The sequence below is a fragment of the Papio anubis genome, chromosome 4 (genome assembly GCF_008728515.1).
Source record: "Papio anubis isolate 15944 chromosome 4, Panubis1.0, whole genome shotgun sequence".
In the NCBI taxonomy this organism is placed as follows: Eukaryota; Metazoa; Chordata; class Mammalia; order Primates; family Cercopithecidae; genus Papio; species Papio anubis.
The window spans coordinates 16,132,224-16,152,075 of NC_044979.1; the positions used below are offsets into that span (position 1 = coordinate 16,132,224).

At 44.2% G+C, this 19,852-nt stretch overlaps 2 gene segments (V, D, J or C); both read right to left on the minus strand.

Annotated features, from left to right (window-relative positions):
* Positions 1-3,685: 3,685 nt before the first annotated feature.
* Positions 3,686-5,635, minus strand: LOC116274657. The segment is given in 2 exon segments: positions 3,686-4,543; positions 4,653-5,635. Coding segments are annotated over 2 exon segments (522 nt in total).
* Positions 5,636-8,716: 3,081 nt separating this feature from the next.
* On the minus strand, positions 8,717-11,877 carry LOC101019720. The segment is given in 2 exon segments: positions 8,717-10,422; positions 10,509-11,877. Coding segments are annotated over 2 exon segments (498 nt in total).
* Positions 11,878-19,852: the final 7,975 nt, after the last annotated feature.

A 19,852-nucleotide genomic window follows, 5' to 3' on the forward strand; every position in this document is an offset into this window, starting at 1 on the left:
CATCAAGGCTACCAGGCCAAAATTCCTCAACTGTAGATCTCATTAAAGATTAGAGGGACTTCCCCAGTCTTGCATAGCTGTAGGTAGCCTAGCCTAGCAATAACTGAAAACTGCTGCAACATCTGCATAACATGGGATCCAAGCCCTAATTTTTCTTAACCCTTTCCCTCTTAAGCGCTCTCCCGGGCTCCCCAGGGCCCTTTAGATCCCAGTGGACCACAGTGCCATCTTGTGGCCAGTAAGTGAAGTTTCATCATTATTTCTTCTCAATGGCCCAAGGAATGCTGGGAAGTGTCTGCAGAGTGAGCTGGGAGAATATTCCAGAAGTTCCATCCAGCAGGTTTTATGAGAGGCTTCCCTAAACCCTAATTCCAACGTTAGGTCTAACCCAGACTATTGTTTTGAGTTACCAAGCTTAATATCTCACCTCATTCTGAATAACACTTATCATATAGCTCCAGTTATAGACTTTTTCTCCCTTAAAACTACCATCTAAAGAAAGAGGAATGAAAGGAAATAATATTTGGCTTAAAATAAGAGGAAAATACAGACGTTGAAGTATAAAGAGATTGTTTCATCTGAATCACTAAAAATAAACAAAAATGTCCTCCAAAAATGACAATATTACCCCAAAAGCATAGATCACCAAAAGGTGAAGTCAAATGTTTCTTAATAAAAAGTAAAATTGAATTATATAAAAAGAGACTTCCTACAAGGCAATAAGCAATGGTGGCAGGAGCAGTACCTAATGCAGAAAATAAAGATGGATATAACCAAGATTAGCAAAGGGGTTGCTACAGGAACTGATCAGCTTGTACAATGCGCATCCACTAATCTGAGCAAAAAAACAAGGAAAAGATGATTCTGGCCGAGGCAGAGGAGCAATGGGAGACAAGGACACGCTGGTGCAAAATAGTGTAATAAGGAAGCAAATCAGCCAGGGGACTGTGGATTACATGACTTTGCTTTCTCCTGTCTCCTGTGACAGCTGAACTGGGCCATTTTCCTTACCAAGGCTTTGCTGCTGCACCCTGAGTTAGATGCCCCTGGGATTTGCTCCTCCTCAGCTTCCCATGGGTGAACTCCCTCTCCCTCCTTGTTCAGCACGGTCTGAAGGAGAGGTCATCTCTCCCTCCCCTTCAATCCCACAGTATTAGGGACTGGCACAGACTTCTTAATTGTATCGACCTCTCTCATGGCATGCTCACATGCCCCCTAACTGTGCCTTTTCATTTCCACTAGACTGAAAGTTAGCTGTGGGCAATGAAACGTAACACCTTTATCATAGGATGCAGAAGTGACTGCCTTCAAAATTCTTGCTGGTTTTTTCACTGCCTTGGGTTATAGCTGAACAGAAAAAAATGCACAATTTCTTAACGTGACTTAACCACAAAAACCTTTCCAAGTGCCAAAAACAATATAACTACCAAGGGATTGCTCTCCTCATTGGTGAGATGGCAAAATAAAACAACAAAGAAAATTTTGTCAAATATTTTAAAGGAGACCCAGAATTCCAGTCCCTCTTATACAAACATTATTTTACGGTCTCCTTCTAACTAAGAGACAGGCAGAGCCATTCCTGTGCCCTGCACCTGGCAGGAAAGCCCTGCTGGAGTCTGTGGGGAGCTGGCGAGGATGAACCTTGGTGATTCTGCCCCCAGAGCAGAGATTCTCAGGGAGCTCTGGACAGCATCCAGGGACTGAGATGGAGAGTGGCCATACTCAGTCTTCGAGAGGAGAATAGTTATGTTGTGATCCTTCTGATCTCTCAGCCTAAAGTAAAAGCAGAATCATTCCTAACTGGTGTGGACCTGCTTAGTTTCCAAAGCAAAATAGTCCTTATTATAATGCCTGTCATTGCCACAGAAGAATAGCGGGGCTGTACGTGGTTCATAACCTAGAGTTGCTACTTGGCCTTCTCTGTTCCCAATGACCCCAGCATCTGAATATTCCATGTGAGGAAAGATAATTTGTGAATAATGAGCTGGTTCAGTGATACCATTAATTACATTCAAAATACATGCCATGTTCCAGACTGGCATGCTTGTAGGAAACACGGAGCTAAAGAGCAAGAGAATTTGGGAGTTGAATAGAAATAGGAAAAATTGAGGAGCACTTAGATGATGGCTTCTAAGAACAAGAGTAGAGGGGAGGTGAATTCAGAGCCCTTTTGGCCCCACAAGACATGGTATAACAGGGACATCAGAAAATACTCCAGTGATGTGCTGCTAAACTGGGTGTCTGTGAAGGTGGGGGCATGGCTGGTAGCATTTCCTAATTTTGGTTGTCCCAGCATCCCCACCATTGCAGACTTCAATCTCCCAGCATGGCTTCACTGAATAGGGAGCTGTGACAGTTATGCCTATTTGGTTCTTCTGAGTCATACAAGTTGACTCCAGCACATCCCTAGACTCAAGAGCAAAGCTTTCAAAGTTCTTCAATGCTTCCTACTCAACACACTAAAAATGAGGCCACAGCAACTATAGCACACCTGATTATTTTCATGATAGGATCAGAGTGTGTGATCCTGGGTCTTGGAATGGACAAAGGGACGTTTGTGCAGAGAAATGGTCTCTGAGTCCTCTGAAGCAGCCAAGATCACAGAGCAAAGAATTATGCTGGTTGGTTGGCAGCGGCTTGCCTTTTACTTGAAGTAATTGCAATGAAATGTTTCTCCTACTTACCTTAAGACAACAGAATGATTCCTTTAGAGTAGAAACCCTATTCCTTCCTATTTGTTCATTAGTAACGTCTGCTCCTTGCTCCTCTTGCATATTCATTCTCAGTATAAATTGGAAGCCCTGCTTGCTTTTGTAACATGTTCTTGCAGCACCGTTTAGAACTGTGGACGGTGTTCTGTTCAGCCTTAGTGTCAGAGCTTGTCCACTGTTAGACCAGCTGTCTCAGGAGTCACATGGAGGAAGGTGGCAGCAGTTAGAGAAACGGTCTAGGAAGACAGGGAATTCCAATCTTTGCCCTGGCCTTACTCAGTCCCAGAAGAGACAGGGCACCTGAGCAAGGAGGGATTTCATGATGGCACAATAAAGATGGGTCCAGAGAAACTCCCTCCCGGAGACCATCATTCTTTGGGGAAAGAAATTTGGTGTCTGTACCACCACAATTTCTGGTCAGTGAATTTGGAAGGACTACGATGCCTTACCTAGATATGAAAGTCTCAGGGCCCCTCTTTCATGGCTGCATCTGGGACACTGAGTCCCACACTTGGAGAAGTGTTCTGATGTCGAGGACTCTCAGGAATCCATGATCCGTAATCACATCAGCTCTGACCAGTGCATTCGATTTCATAGATACAAACTGCAGCATCACCCACAGACAGGTGGAAGATTCTATGGCAATATAATCATTGTACTTCTATTTATAACAAGTACTATATAACAATTTATAATATGATAAATAAAATAAAAAGGAATAGGATCAATATTATAAATAAAACACTTATTGAGTTAAAGACCTCAGGAAAATTATTTCAAATCAAGTGAATTGGACAGCAGTGAGAATACTCAGAGTCTAGAAACTAGATTTCCTGAGCGAGTCAAGGTGAACCAGCAGCAGTGGTGAATGCATGCTTCTGTCTATCAGGACAGCAGCAATGGCAAATTGAAACAAAATAAAGGATACATGTGGCTTAGGGGACAGAAGAAATGATGTCCTCTTGTTATCGTGATTGCATTTATCAAGTAAGGACTACAAAAGTTGCAAAGACCTTTACTTCAAATAGGAAGAGATGTTTGATATTTTGTTGCAGAAACTTCCAAGGTGACAGGGATAGAAGAGGCTTCAGAAGAAAGATCTTCCTAGGGATGTAGCCTTAGACCTTCCAAATGCCAGATGTCCCAACATATGAAGAAGTGGCATGTTTTCTGCCCTTGTCAACCTCATGGATGTGGGCAACACAGCAGCCTCCAATACCTTTAGAAGACGTATGTCTGCCCTGAAGGCCAAGGCTAAGACACCCACTGTTTACCTGAAGAAGTGAGCTGGCTCCAAGGACTCCTAGAGTGCAGTGGGCCGTGATTGTTTTCACCACCTACATTTGCGGTCACTGTGTTTCAAGAATGAATCTGTGGTCTCTTTCTACCCAAAGGACAGCCGATGTCCAAATCTACTTCTTTCCCATGAAATGTGAGGATTAAAGAGAGGCCTCTGTTAAGGGTCTCTAGTAGCTGCAAGGAGAGAGAAGGACGAGGTTTGTGAACAGGAAGGAGGTGACTGTGCCACGCTGTGGCTAAGCTGCTGGCACAGAGATACACAGCTGAGTCCCCCTGCTCTGTGCGCTGGATCTTCAGAGTGGAGACGGATCCCTCAGGCCTTGCTGCAGAGAAGCGATCACTGGGCAGCCCTGATTTGTCTAGTTGAGCATCATTCTGGAAGTAAGTCAGAAACTCTGGGCCCTGCCCCGGGGCCTGTTGGTACCAGGAAAGGTACTCATGACCCGAAATTGGATCACACCTGAGAGTTACATCCTGTCCCCTCTTTGTTACTCTGTATCTTGGGAACTGTGAGACTCCAGCACCTGTGTGATCTGTGGAAGTAGAATTTGGCAACAGAATAAGGAAAACATTTGTAGTCATCACACACACACGCCTACACACAGAAATTAAATGAAACTACTTGGTGTTCTGAGGACTCACCTGTCCCTAGGAAACCCAGGACCACCCAGCAGAGGAGCCTGGTGCCCATGGCAGGGTCAGACCAGGACGGGGGCGTTACCAGATCAGTGTCACTGTGAGCAGGAGCAGAGGATGACGGAAATCCTTGTCCCCACAGGGCAGTTCCCACAGTGACATCACTTCCTCTCTCAATCCCCAGGACATCAGGGTCACAGCATTTATATTAAAACACACTTGGGTGAGGCTTTAAATATTTATAAGCTCCATTTTAACATCAATGCATGGCTCATCGCTTTGGCCTCCCGAGCTGTCTGGACCCAGAGGCCTCACACTGCATCTCTGAGTTCATCTTCTCATCCCACAGCTGCTCTTCTGTCTGCTGGGCATGTCCTGTAGGATGCACCAACAGCACCCCTAATATAGGGCACAAAGGGGTGAGCTCATTGTCTTTCCTGCAAGTCAAGGTCTCCTGTGCCATCCACATTGATGACCCAGCCTCCCTCATTCCTCCAGTCACACGTGCACAACGGGACTGTTCCATCGCATGGGTTCCCTCACGAACTGCCCTCATGCCTTTCTTCTGGGATCACTTCCCACCTTTGTTAACTGTAATTCAGAAAAGGTACCTTGATAGAAACTCACAGCGGTCTTTTTTCATATTCCACTTAAATAAGTATTTTCAATCAATGTTACCTTAAAGGAAGGAGAATGACAATTGAGCTAATTGTTATTTTTAACCACTATCTTGACTTACTCTTGTTCTCCATCTATTCTTACGGGAGGTATTTCTCTTTTCTTTCTGATTGCTTTCAAAGTCTTCCCTTTGTATCTCATGTTCTACAATTTCCCTATGACTTGACTATTTGTCTTACTTGAGATTCATTTTGATTCTGGAAACTCTGAATTTGGTTCCTTAAACACCTCTAAAGAATTGTCAGCTAACATCTCATAAATCTCACCTCATAACATTCTACCTATTTTATCTGTTTGGAACTGCAATCATATGCAATTCAAAATGGGAAATAATGAAAAATATGCATATTCTAATATATGGGAAATATCCACTTTTTTCTTCCCTGTTCTTATTGTCTTTCATATTTCACTTTTAATTTTCCATGCTGCATTCCAGATCACTCCTGCAGATCCATCTTTGACATCACTAAAAATCTCTTTAGGAGGAGCTGATCAACTGTTTGACTTTCCATTTTGTTTTCAGTGATTGTATGAGGCATTTCTAGATATATTATTTGACAATTTTTATGAAAGTTACTTGATGGTTTCAGACATTCTCTTTTTTCTTGTTTCAGTTTCCCCTCGTGTTCATTTAAATGTAGCTCTCCAAACTTTCATATCTTATAATGCCAAAATTTACAGTCTTCAGGTTTGCACTTCAAACATTTGTTGTTTGTGTTCGTGTTTCCTCATGGCTATGTCCTAATATTCTTCTTACTGGGAATCTGTTTGTTCGATGGTCGTCTGTGACATTCCGGAGAGGACCGGACTGAGAGTGAACAACACCAAGAGTCTGTCATGTTTACAGGCATCTCCAGGCTAACTCGCAAAGGTACGGGCCCAAGAACTGTCTGCTGCACTCCGGGCTGCCAAATACACCCACAACGTAGGTTGGTAGGGTCAGAAATGCTCTCTGGGAAGTCCCAAGTAAAGATTTAGAATAGAATTCAAATTTTCTATTTCTTTTTAGAAAAACTCTCCTCATAAATAAATCCCATTAAGCCATGTAGTCATCATGACATTTTCTTCCAAGGGATATTACATACACACACACACACACACACACACACACACACACGCATCTCTGTGTGTGTATACATTTGTATGTATGTGTGTGCACATATATATACATACACACATATATACACATAGATCTTAAATATAAAAATGGCCAAACCTATGGATATCCCTACTTCTTTCCTTTTTTTTCTGAAATCCAAAACTTCAAAAAATAACTTAGATATTGGAGATATTGGAATTATATTATATTTGCAGACTTCAGACTCTTTCTTTTTTTTTTTTTTTAGACAGAATCTTGTTATGTTGTCCAGGTTGGAGTGCACTGTCGTGATCTTGGTTCATGTTAACCTCCACCTCCCAGGTTCAAGCGATTCTCCTGGCTCAGCCTCCCAAGTAGCTGGGACTACAGGTGCCGCCACCACGCCTGGCTAATTTTTTTTGTATTTTTAGTAGAGACAGGGTTTCACCATACTGGCCAGGTGGACCTTGTGATCAGCCTGCCTCGGGCTCCCAAAGTGCTGGGATTACAGGCATGAGCCACCGCACCCGGCCTGACTTCACACTTTCAAATTTAAAAGCGTAACTTATTTCAAACTGGAAATTCCCATAGAAACTGACAAATGAGCTTGAAGAAGCAAACGCTCTTATGCTTCCTCAATTGGAGAATACTAGTCTATAAACCCATAGAAAACCATCTCAGGCATAGTGTGACTTACTAACACTCATCTATTCTGTGCCCAGGACACTGGCAACTTCAATATGAAAAATACTAGGGCCTAAATTTCTAGCATCAAAGATTTGTTTTACCATTGTCCAATTTAAGACACTGATGGAAGAAAAGTACTCAGTTCACCGTTTAGGTCCAACTTATACAAAGTAAAATGAATATCCCTTACTCTGAAATCATATATTCTCCTCTGAGTAAATTAAAAGGTGACATAAATCATGAATTAAGCCTACTGGGCTAGACTGGGCCAGGAGAAGACAGAGCTTTTTTCTGGAAAGGCTAAGTTTCCAGGGTTAGTCAATGTAATTCAGGAAGGAGGCTGTTACGCGAAGATTTTTCCTTGTTAGAAGATGCTGGGATGTGCGATATCCTGGGTCCTCAGCTGATCTGGGGAGAAGGGTAATCAGGCGTGTAATATGAAGGACCAAATGTCAGCAGCAGGATTGTCCTGTGAAAATGTCTTTCAACCATCTGAGACATGTTTTGGGCTCTTTGGCCCTCTCTGCTCTGTCCTGTTTGGGGGCCAGGTCTCTACATGGGGAGAAGGCATCTCTACCACACAGTATTCTTGCCATCTTCACAGAAATGCAGGGCAGTTTCTGCAGATCTGAGGATTTCACTTTGGGTTTGGCATCAAATCTTTGAGCTGATCAGCTACAAATTCATGAAGCACATTTCTCATACTGCAGAGCTCAAAGGGAGACCAGAGCATGAAGGGGTGGCCTGACCCTCCACACCTGTGGGCGTTTCTCGTTAGGTGGACTGAGAGACTTGAGAAAAGAAATGAGACACAGAGACAAAGTATAGAGAAAGAAAAAGTGGGCCCAGGGACCGGCACTCAGCATACAGAGGACCCACACTGGCACCCAGTCTCTGAGTTCCCTCAGTATTTATTGATCATTATCTTTACCATCTTAGAAAAGGGAAGTGGCAGGATAATAGGATCATAGTAGAGAGAAGGTCAGCAGTAAGACATACGAATAAAGATCTCTGTGACATGAATAAGTTTAAGGAAAAGCGCTGTGCCTTGATATGCATATGCAAACGTCTCCATAAACGTTTTTAGTGCATAAAGAGCAGCATTGCTGCTAGCATGTCCCACCTTCAGCCCTAAGGCGGTTTTCTGCCTTCTCAGTAAATAGAACATACAATCGGGTTTTATACCAAGATGTTCCATTGCCCAGGGATGGGCAGGAGACAGATGCTTTTCTCTATCTCAACTGACAAATGAGCTTGAAGAAACAAACGCTCTTATATTAATCCTCCTCAGCACAGACCCTTCACAGGTGTCAGGCTGGGGGACGATCAGGTCTTTCCCTTCCCATGAGGCCATGTGTCAGAGTGTCGCGTGGGGAGAAACCTTGGACAATACCTAGCTTTCCTAGGCAGAGGTCCCTGTGACCTTCCACAGTGTATGTGTCCCTGGCTACTTGAGATTAAGAGAATGGTGATGACTTTTAACCAGCATACTGCCTTCAGGCACTTGTTTACCAAAGCACACCCTGCATAGCCCCAAATCCATTAAACCTTGAGTCACCACAGTACATGTCTCTTACAAGGACAAGGTTGGGGGTAGGGTTACAGATTAACAGCATCTCAAATACAGAACAAAATGGAGTCTCTTATGTCTACTTCTTTCTATATAGACACAGTAACAGTCTGATCTCTCTTTCTTTTCCCCACAGGAGCACTTGCTTCACTTATAAAAGAAATGGGTCCAGGAAGGCAACAAGAGATGAGATTCCCTCCCGCTGTCTCCACAGGTCACTGCACTGTGTCCAGGGCTTTGATGTCCTTGCAACTCCATCAGGAGGGAAGCTCAGGAAAGAGATAGAAGGAGATCGAGCCCTGCCTCTAGGTGGAGGGAGACTTTAGGCACAGGATTAAAGAAAAGTTAGTAGCCAGTGTCTGGAACATCTACATATAAATTGTGTCCACATTCACCTAGGCAGCGCAGGTGTCCCCCGGAGAGAAGTCCAGGGACTGTGGAAGGTTGAGACAGTTGTGTGATCAGATGCCTCAGTCTGGGAGAATCCATCCTGTGGTGGATTGTATTAAGTCAATTTTGCAAAGGCAAGATAAGAAGGCCATTTCTCTAATCATTCTGGGTTAGAGATGGTCAAAGATACATTAGGTAAAATTTGTTAGATGTAATACAGTCACTATTACACTAGGCAGGTCATTGTGGTCAGACTGAGAGTTAGTGACCAGCAAATACAGAGGCATCCAACAGACCTAGGAAGTCCTATTCCGTCCCCAGTGTTTGGCAGTGCACCTGCAGGGGTGGCCACCATAGAGTGGGAACAGCTTCCCCAGAAGCAGGTTTCCTTGGCCTTTTCCTGTCCTCCCAGCTCAAGGTCCCACTGCATGGCTTGGCATGCTCTGATCCTCTCATGTCCCTGCATCTCCAGCCTGTCCTACTCAGAGCTCCAGAAGCCCTGGCTACTGACTGGCTCTGTCACCTTCTGACTTCTCTCCTCCAAACCTTCTCTTCCTTAGCTCCTCCCACATATGCATACGGTCTAATAAATCCGTTACAGTGTCAAATTTGTAGTGGCCCTGTTTTAATGATGCAAACCTAATGGAGATGTTCTTAACAGAAGTGGTTTCAAGGAACAACGTTTAACGATGGGATTCTAGAAGTGGATCTCTGATCTGTCTAGATTTGTTGTGGGGAAAGACCCTGAAGGAGAGCACAGAGACCTGGAGGAGGTCAGGTGCTGCAGTGACAAGAGGAAGCCTTTTCCCAGGTGTGGCCGCCATGATACTGATTCCCCATCAATTTCCAAGACCGACCTGAGCCCAGCAATCAAAGGGATGGGCTTTCTTGCACTTAATGCTAGATCTCTGCACAGAGTGAGGCTCATTCTCTCTGGGCCACTTCGGGCCACTTGGGGTTCCAAGGTTCCTGGTGTAGAGAACTCTGCCCAGGGCATCCCTGAGTCTTGGGGAGTGGGGAGGAGGGCAGAGCCTCCCTGGCTTTATGTGCAGAGAGGAGGCAGCCTTGTAGTGCTGTGGAGTAACTGCTAGCACAGAAGTACACAGATGTCTGGGAGGAAGCAGCCGACTCCAGACTGAGTGGGAAATCCTCTGTGTTTAATCTAGAGACATTGTAGCCATTGGAGACTTCTCCTTTGTCAGTGACACCAGCACCAACTGAGTAATGAATCAGCCTCAGCCCCACGCCTGGGTCTTGTCGATACCAGGACATGTAGTTATGGTTCATATCCTGGGCACACTGCAGTGTCATGCTCTGTCCTGTCTTCAGGATTTGGAATTTTGGGGTCTGAGTGACACCAGCATTCCCTGGGCCTGCAGAGAACAAAACTGATGCTGCAGCCCCAATGGGAAGGCACTGGGCCTTTAAATCCATGCAAGGGTCCCTGCCCAGGACCCACCTGCCCACAGGAGAGAAAAGGCCGCACAGCACAGAAGCCTGATGCTCATGGCAGGTGCTCAGGACGGAGGGATCTTCTGGCTCTGTGTGTTGATAAAAGGGGAACAGGGTTCTCAAGTCATTCTGAGACGGCATTCTCGCTGCCTGGGCCCCAGAGCCTTCCTGTCAGGAGAGGCCACACCTGTTCCCCAGACAGTCAAATTCAAGATAGATGCACAGAGAACAGCTGAGAATGAGAAGAACACATTTGTCTGAATTGAAACAAGTCTGTAAGATTTTCATGACCTTTTGGAAGCCATTTGTATTTCAATGCAAATTTTATTTCTTCAATGATATAATTAACATTCTAGTGTTAGTTATCTACATAGTGAGTGGCTCTTCAATAACATAATTAATATTCTAGTGTTAGTTATCTACATAGTGCTGTAGTCTAGAGTCTTAGGGAAACTCCTCATGTGTTTATGGTGTTTTTGATTCCTATGTTCCAAAAACTCCTTCAAGTATCCTTTTGTAATTTGGTTAATTGACCATAATCCTGTTTAAATTCCTTTGTCTATATTGGTTTTCTCTGTTATCAAGTTTCCAAATCCCAGGGGCAGGCTCATCAACATTGGAGGAGTCGTTTTGCTCTGTTTCTTGTCAATTCACTGACAGATGGGACTCCTGAGAAACCCAGCTGAGCACCTTCAGCCACACCCAGGGCTCTTGCTTTCCATGTCTGGGGTGAGACCACAGCAAGCAGAACCACCTCACGCTGCTGACTGCCCTCTCTGTGTGGATGATGATGACCGCACAGTACTGGCCATGACCTATGGGCACAAAGGTGGCCTGATGCGTGAGGGACTTGGGGAGAGAGGGTGGGCTTTAGGGTAAGGACGAATGCTCTGTTTGTATTTGAGATGTCATGTTTCACAGAGAATATCCCTTTGTGCAGGATGCCTTCCGTTAATTTAGTAATAATTAAATTGAGTAATAACCAAAAAGGAACTCAAATAACATATTTCCTGTGTCCTCCAAGGTTTCACAAGCTTTCCCCAGGGGTTTCTCCTTGTCTATTTTCTGAGCTCATCATCTTCTCCTGGACCCAGTCACACCCTTCCCCCAGGTCCCTGTGTCTACTGAACCAAGCAGCAGAGTTTGATTCCTTCTGGCTCCCCTCATTTCCATGGCTGCTTAATTACGGGTGGGGTGGGTTTAGGATGGCACAGGGCAAAACAAGGTAAAGGGCATTATTCTTCTTAGCGCTCTGATTCACACTCAAGATTATATGCTTCCTGGTAAAACCTCACAGTGAAGGGGTGGCCTGCCCCTCCACACCTGTTGGCGTTTCTCGTTAGGTGGAACGAGAGACTGGAGAAAAGAAATGAGACACAGAGACAAAGTATAGAGAAAGAAAAAGTGGGCCCAGGGGACCGGCGCTTAGCATACAGAGGACCCAGGCTGGCACCGGTCTCTGAGTTCCCTCAGTATGTATTGATCATTATCTTTACCATCTTGGAAAAGGGAAGTGGCAGGATAATAGGAACATAGTAGGGAGAAGGTCAGCAGTAAGACATATGAATAAAGATCTCTGTGACATGATTATGTTTAAGGAAAAGCGCTGTGCCTTGATATGCATATGCAAACGTCTCCGTAAAGCTTTTAGTGCATAAAGAGCAGCATTGCTGCTAGCATGTCCCACCTTCAGCCCTAAGGCGGTTTTCTCCCATCTCAGTAAATAGAACATACAATTGGGTTTTACACCAAGATGTTCCATTGCCCAGGGACGGGCAGGAGACAGATGCTTTTCTCTATCTCAACTGCCAAGAGGCCTTCTTTCCTCTTGTACTAGTCCTCCTCAGCACAGACCCTTCACAGGCGTCAGACTGGGGGACGATCAGCTCTTCCCCTTCCCAGGAGACCATATTTCAGACTATCACATGGGGAGAAACCTTGGACAATACCTAGTGAAAGAAATCAGGCACATTCCTCAGCCCCGGGCTCAACACAAAGCACATTCCTCAGCCCCGGGCTCAACACAAAGCACATTCCTCAGCCCCGGGCTCAACACAAACAGGCCCAGTACAAACACATCCCACCATATATCTCTCAATTTCCTGAGCCCAGTACAAACACATCCCACCATATATCTCTCAATTTCCTGAGCCCAGTACAAACACCACCTGGAAAAGTCCCCGATAAGGACACAGCCGTTTGTGGTTTTACTGAAAGCGCGGGAACCAATAGAAAACTGCTAAATGTATAACTTAAAATGTAAACCAATTGTAATGCTGTAACCAAAAGAATTCCCTTGTTCCTCTGTAACTTTACGTATCTTATTTACATCGGGCTATAAAAAGCAAGCACTCGTATTGTTCGGGGCCCTCTTGTATGCTGTAGAATGGAGGGACCAAGTTCGAACTTGCAGTAAAAGATCCTTGCCGCTTGGCTTTGACTCTGGACTCTGGTGGTCTTCTTTGGGGAACAAACGGTCTGGGTATAACACTAGCTTTCCTAGGCACAGGTCCCTGTGACCTTCCACAGTGTATGTGTCCCTGGGTAATTGAGATTAAGAGAATGGTGATGACTTTTCACAAGCATACTGCCTTCAGGCGCTTGTTTAACAAAGCACACCCTGCACAGCCCCAAATCCGGTAAATCTCCAGTCACCACAGCACATGTCTCTTGCAAGGACAGCGTTGGAGGTAGGGTCACAGATTAACAGCATCTCAAATACAGATCAAAATGGAGTCTCTTAGGTCTACTTCTTTCTATATAGACACAGTAACAGTCTGATCTCTCTTTCTTTTCCCCACACACAGTACTCATCGCATGTGGATCAACACGCCCCCATCCTCACCTCTCAGCTTGCCAACAAGTTACAGACTCTTAGAGTAGAAAAGGCCTTAGAAAAATCTTGTTTCCATTTCCAGGTGTGCTTTGTAAGGTGGAGTTGTTATTAATATTTAACACAGCTATTTGTCCTTCATTTCCAAAGCAATTACTCCCTCAGGTGTGCATCTGTGCTGAGACCTGAAAATCCATTAGGAGAAGGAGCAGGGTTGCATCACAGCTTCACGACTTAGAATTTGATATTACATGTCCTTTGTCTTTGATATCCTGAGGCCACTCTGCTGTGTTCCCAACTGGCCCTCCCCACTGCCTATGCTTCCTTCTCTGCTGGTTCAAAGAAAATAAGATCCTCCTAATTTTAGAATGCAGGAACATTTACCAATTTCAGGCCCATGAGTGTCTCTCTTTAAACTCTGAGTTATTTATTAAACAAACTGTGACTGCATTGGCCGCGCCATTTTTCCCGTCATCACCAGACTTCACAAGGTAAAGGAGTCTTATAGATGTTTACCTAACCTCAAAAATAAATTATCCCACCTTCCAGCTACTTACCAAGCAAAACTGACTAAAATCAGATGGGATTCTAGTTAACATTGTTTTCCTCTACATTTCACATATAAGAAGTGACCACTTAGATGCTTTTCTCCCTCCCTCATGTTAACAACAGCTCCTCATAGAGCTCCCTGGTCTCGTTTATTCACATCAGTGTCTCTGTTACATCTTGTGATGGGAATAATTTTCTCAAAGCTCAGATCTTCTGGTTCCAGGCCACTAACCTGCTCTAGTATCTCCCCATTGCCAACATCATGATGCCTGTACCTGAAGTGCTGTAGGGTACACAGACCTTCCTACCCCTGGTGTCTTATCTGAAGACAACTCCAGATGGTTCTAGACTTCCCCTCCCTCAAACTCCAGTGACCCATCGATCAATCCCACACAGAAACAAGCAGACTATCCTTTATCTGGCTCCATCATTTATTAGCTCTGAGACCATGGGCAAGGCATTCATTAACCTTCCTGGACTCTAGCCTCATGTAGACCCATCTCTAAAACAAGACTAACATTCCTCTCAATGCTTTATGAGCATGAACTCAGATACTGTGTAGTCTCTGATAGGTTTGACAATTATCTACCCTTTTATCCATTCCTGTCTCCTCAAGCAGGAGAAACTGATAAAGCTCTCAGACCTGCTAGGACTATGAGTGATGGAAAAGCTGGAATCATCAACTAAGTGCTGAGGTGAGGAGAACCTGGAAGCATAAGATGCCATTCAGTCACTTTAGAAAAGATCTGGCAGAACTTAGGAATCAGGCAACAGAGCGCGAGTGTACCTGTCTACCCTCATTATGCAATATGAAGCAGCTAATAGGAGCAAGTTAGGTCTATATCAACCAATCTGGAACAATAAAGACCAAGTCTATTAACAGAAAAGAGTATGCACATGGCAGGTAAAGTGTACAGGTGAACCCATTTTCTGTAGGTGCACTTGGGTAGAAAGTTATGCATGAACACAGAAAAGAGGGGTGAAAGGAAGCAAACCAGAGTGTTAATATTCATTACCAATAGAAGGAGGGATTGGGTTCGAGAGCATTATTGACATTTTCATCACATATATATTATTTAATTTGGTTATTAAAAAATCTTAACCACATGCAAGCTTTAAGTTTACACTTTTCATCAGGTATCAGAATTTGTAGCATCTAAAAGGGCAAAGTACAGAAAGCTTCTGTTAATAGAACTCCCTATAAAGGCTCTTTTTTTTTTTTTAAAATAAACTAAGGATAAAGTGTGCTCCATGAAAACGCACGAGCTCCTGGAGAACACAGCAAATCTCTGACTGCTGAGAAGGGTGAGCATCGAGGTCGATACATTTGATGGTGAGGTCAGTTCGTGCTGATTATGAACTAATAAGGCTTCTACCTCTGAAAGCCTGATCACCATGGGGAAGTGGAGGATCTCACCCCTTGTTCTAGAACAGACTTTGAGTAGCCCCTGATTGGAAAAGGAAGAGAAATGAGCACCCTCTAGTGCCTGCATTTCCAAACTCAGTGAGAGCTTGTTTCCAGTTATACATTCTTCAAACTTTAGAAATGCTCTTTGTTTCTGATCCAAGTAGCAGTATTATTACGATGTTGATTGTAACGATATTGCACGGTTATCAACAGTACACAGCTTTCTCAAATACAGATTTAGCGACTGGGTGGAAGAAAATGCTGTTCTTAGGGAAGATGTTCCGACTTTGGTATGTTTAAGGTTCAATTATTTAAAATAGTTAGTCTATTTTTGGTCTTTATTGCCTAAAGAGGTAAAACTGCATTAATCTTTAAAGCATAGATTCAAATCATTTCGGCAAAATTGGGGCTTCCACCCCAATTTTGGGCCTCCACCTACCTCTCCACCATCAGCTCCGGATGTCTGCTTTAGGGCTCTGTTTGACAGGCTGCTGCTTTTTCACTGAACATATGTCCTTCCCTCCCATTCCTAGGTCTCTGTCTTATTTCTTACATGAGACATATTTTAGGTACATTTATTCTTAGTGTGAATATCCAAAATTAAATTTTACTAGAATAAATTGAGAAAAATATGCTTAGATATTTATATGAGAAAGTGGTTTTTGTTTACACACAAACAAAATTGTTTTTTAGCTTTTGTTGCATTAAATTAAACTCTTGTGCATCAAAAAACACCATAAAAATGAAAATGTAAGCTACAGACTGGGGAAAGACACAGGGAATGCATATAAATGATTTTTTAAAAGTGTGAAATTTAACATTCCTCAAAGTTGCTAATGAAGAGGCCATAGTAATGACTCCTGAAGACAACTGAATCTCCACTGCAGCCCTGCTGGTCACTAGAGGACAGTGTGAGGGCTCTGATTTACTGACCAGGACACAGAAGGTAATGATGGAGCAGGGGCTAGATAGAAAATGTATGGACTAGTTTGTTTCCTGCTTCTGATCCTTACAAGCCAGGAGACACGGGAAAATGACTCAATGTCCCTTAGCCTTCCATCCATAAAGGAAAAATAAGAATGTTTGATATGCAAGATTGTTGAAAGGCTTTAAGCTATATAACAAATACAAAGAATCAATCGCACATCTAGGGCTCATCGGTCACTCTTGTTCGAAAGCTACCCAGGAAGTTACAAGCTGCAAGAAGATGCAGCAGAGAGGTGGGCACTCTCAGGGCACAGGAAACCTGGACTCTGTTGGTTGGGAGAGCTCTGCACTCAGTAGGACACAAGACATGCCTTCCAAACAACTAAAAGCTTCCCTTGAAAGAGTGAAACCTCGGTGGGGCCTGCAGCTCTCAAATCAAAGCTAAGGCAGGAAGTTTACATACAGAATGTCAGTGACTCTGCCGGGCTGTGCCAAGCTGCTGGCACAGAGATACAGGGCCGAGTCCCCCATCTCCGAGGCGTTCACATTCAGCTCAGAGCTATAGTTAGGGAACTGGCGACCTGAGAATCGATCAAGGAAGTTGCCTCTGACTCTCTCTTCCTTCCTATCATATTCAAAGATAAGCTGGGGCCCCTGACCCAGGGCCTGTTGGTACCAGGACACACTGGTGTGCCCAGAGATAGGAGAGCATCTCAGAGTCACTTGCTGTCCTCTCATTTTGATCAGGTGTGTGGGACTTTGGGTGACTCCAGCGTCCACTGGGCCTGTGGGAAAAGGAGATGGAGGATGAGCCAGGAGACAGCCTGGAGACCCTCCCCGAGGTAAAGTGGAGGACACAGGGGTGGGAAAGCTGAGAATGGGGCTGCTGTCCTGTGCACAGGACTCACCTGCTCCCAGGAGGCAAAGCAGCGCTCAGCAGAGAAGCCCGGGGCCCATGGCACAGTGGGGCAGGCAGCACTGCACCTGATGCAGGGCTTGGTTCTCCTGGGATAGAGTTGAGTGAGTTCTGGGCCTTGATTTTCCTGATGGGAGGCGTATCCTGTGATGTCACTGTCCTGTGTCCTCCCCATGCAGGCTTCCTTAGGTCTAGTGCTCCACAGACCCTGGACTCTACCTGTCCTGCAGAGCTGGAGGGATGGGTGAAGGCAGAAGCTTCTGCGATGATACAGTTGCTCCTCTGCCTACACTGCCCCAGCTCACAGGCTGCCCCATCGCCCTATCACCATCCTCTGACCTAGTGCTGCAGTGCTCCATGCTGGAGCTCACACACCTGCTCATCCGCGGAGGGTGAGGAGCCTGTGATTAAACCTCAGGTTCCAGCTGTTCCTTGCGGTCCTCACATCATCTTTCTGATGCTAGATTCACTCCAATGTTTCTAACTATATTTTCTTGTCCCAGGCAACATTCCTAGCCCCTTTCCTCAGTGACTGGTGGTGCAGAGTTCCCAAGACTTAGTCAGTCTGATCAGATCCAAAGCAGACCTGGGTTGTCTGTAAATTATTAATAGTACAGATTCCCCAGAAAAAAATTCGAGTGCTTTAACAGCTCACAGTACAGAGTTTGGCTTATAGGAGACAGGACAGCAGAGGGAGGTAGGGTCACCATCTGTGCTGGCTTGCAAAATCTATTCCCTTGGCTCCCTTCTTTCTGGGTTAAATTTCCTGGTGACTGAAAGTATTCACACAGTAGTCTGAATGCTTAGCCCCTTAGATATTTCTTTCAGCAGATATCCTAGTGAATGACTCATAATTTTCATGTTCCATGAAGTCCTAGAACAGGACACAATTTTGCCAAGGATTTTGGTACTTACAATAAGGATGGCATTTACTTCAATTTCTGATACCTTCTTTCTCATTTCTCCATGAGCCCTCACCAGAACTGCCCTTAATTCTCTGTTTTCAGCAATCTAGGCTTTTACTAGTCTGCTCCACCCAATTCTTTCAACCTCTATCCATTAGCCACTTCCGATTAACTATAGCTGCTTCCACATTTTCAGATATTATAGCAACAGCTTCACTCTTGGTACCATATTTTCTTCCAATTTCTTTCCTACTGCTATAAAGAAATACCACAGACTGGGTAATTTATAAAAACAAGAGGTTTATTTGGCCTATAGATATGGAGACTGGGAAGTCCAAGATCAAGGGTCCATAACTGATGAGGGCCTCCTGCTGTTATCCAAGGCAGGAGGAAGGGAAAGCAAGCATCCGAAACAGAGAAAATGGCTGAATTCATCCTTTTTATCAGAAGACCATTCCCAAGACAACTAATTCACTCCCACAATAAGGGCATTGATCTCTTTCTGACGGCAGATCCCTCATGACTAATTGTAGCTGTCCCACCTCCCAATACCATTACATTGGCAAATTTCAACGTGAGCTTTTGTGGGGACACGCAAGCATAGCACACACATCTACACCGTGAGTCTGTATTTCCACTCTTAAGTCTATATCTGAAAAAAGAAAAAAAAAGAAGAATGCATATGTCCACAAGAAAGAATTCCACAAGAATGTTCACAACAACTTTATTCCTAATAGTTGCAGACGGGAGTAACGTGGATCTCCATCAACAGGAGCGTGGATCAACAAGCTGTGGTGTATTTATACAATGGAACATTCGTCATAAGAAAGAATGACCTACTAATACTACAATATGAATACACTTCAGAAATACTAATTTTGAAGAAAAATAACTCAATAAAAATATGATTCCATTATATGAAGCTCAGGAATAGACAAAGCTAGTCAATGGTGATAAAAATAGAAAAGTTTTTATCTCTGGGATAGAAATTAATTGGAAATGAGCATGACGATGCTTTCTTGAGTGATGGAAATTTTTTTATTTTTTTATTTTTTTATTTTTATTTTTTGAGACGAGTCTCATTTGTCACTTCAGGTTGGAGTGCAGTGGCCGGATCTCAGCTCACTGCAAAGCTCCACTCCGGGTTTATGCCATTCTCCCACCTCAGCCTCCCGAGAAGCTGGGACTACAGGCGCCACTTCACCTGGCTAGTTTTCTTTGTATTTTTAGTAGAGACGTAGGTTTCACCCATGTTAGCCAGGGATGGTCTCGATCTCCTGACTTAGTGATCCACCTGTCTCGCTCTCCCAAAGTGCTGGGATTACAGGCTTGAGCCACTGCGCCCGGCCAAAAGTTTTTTTTTTTTTTGAGATGGAGTCTCGCTCTGTCGCCCAGGCTGAAGTGCAGTGGTGCAATCTTGGTTGACTGCACCCTCTACCTCCCAGGCTCAAGTGACTCTCCTGCCTCAGCCTCCTGAGTAGCTGGGATTACAGGCACCCACCACTGCGCCTGGCTAACTTTTGTATTTTTAGTAGAGACAGGCTTCACCGTGTTAGCCAGGATGGTCTCGATCTCCTGATCTCATGATCCGTCAGCCTCAGCCTCCCAAAGTGCTGGGATTACAGGCATGAGCCACCACGCCAGGCCGGGAAATTTTTTTATAATAATTTCAGTTATTATTGCACTGGCATATGCATTTGTCAAAATGCACCAGGATGTCCTTGTATTAATATTTGTGTTTTACTCTCTATTAATTATACCTTAATAAAAAATATTACTAAAAATTAAACAGCTAAATTGCATGAAAGGTGGG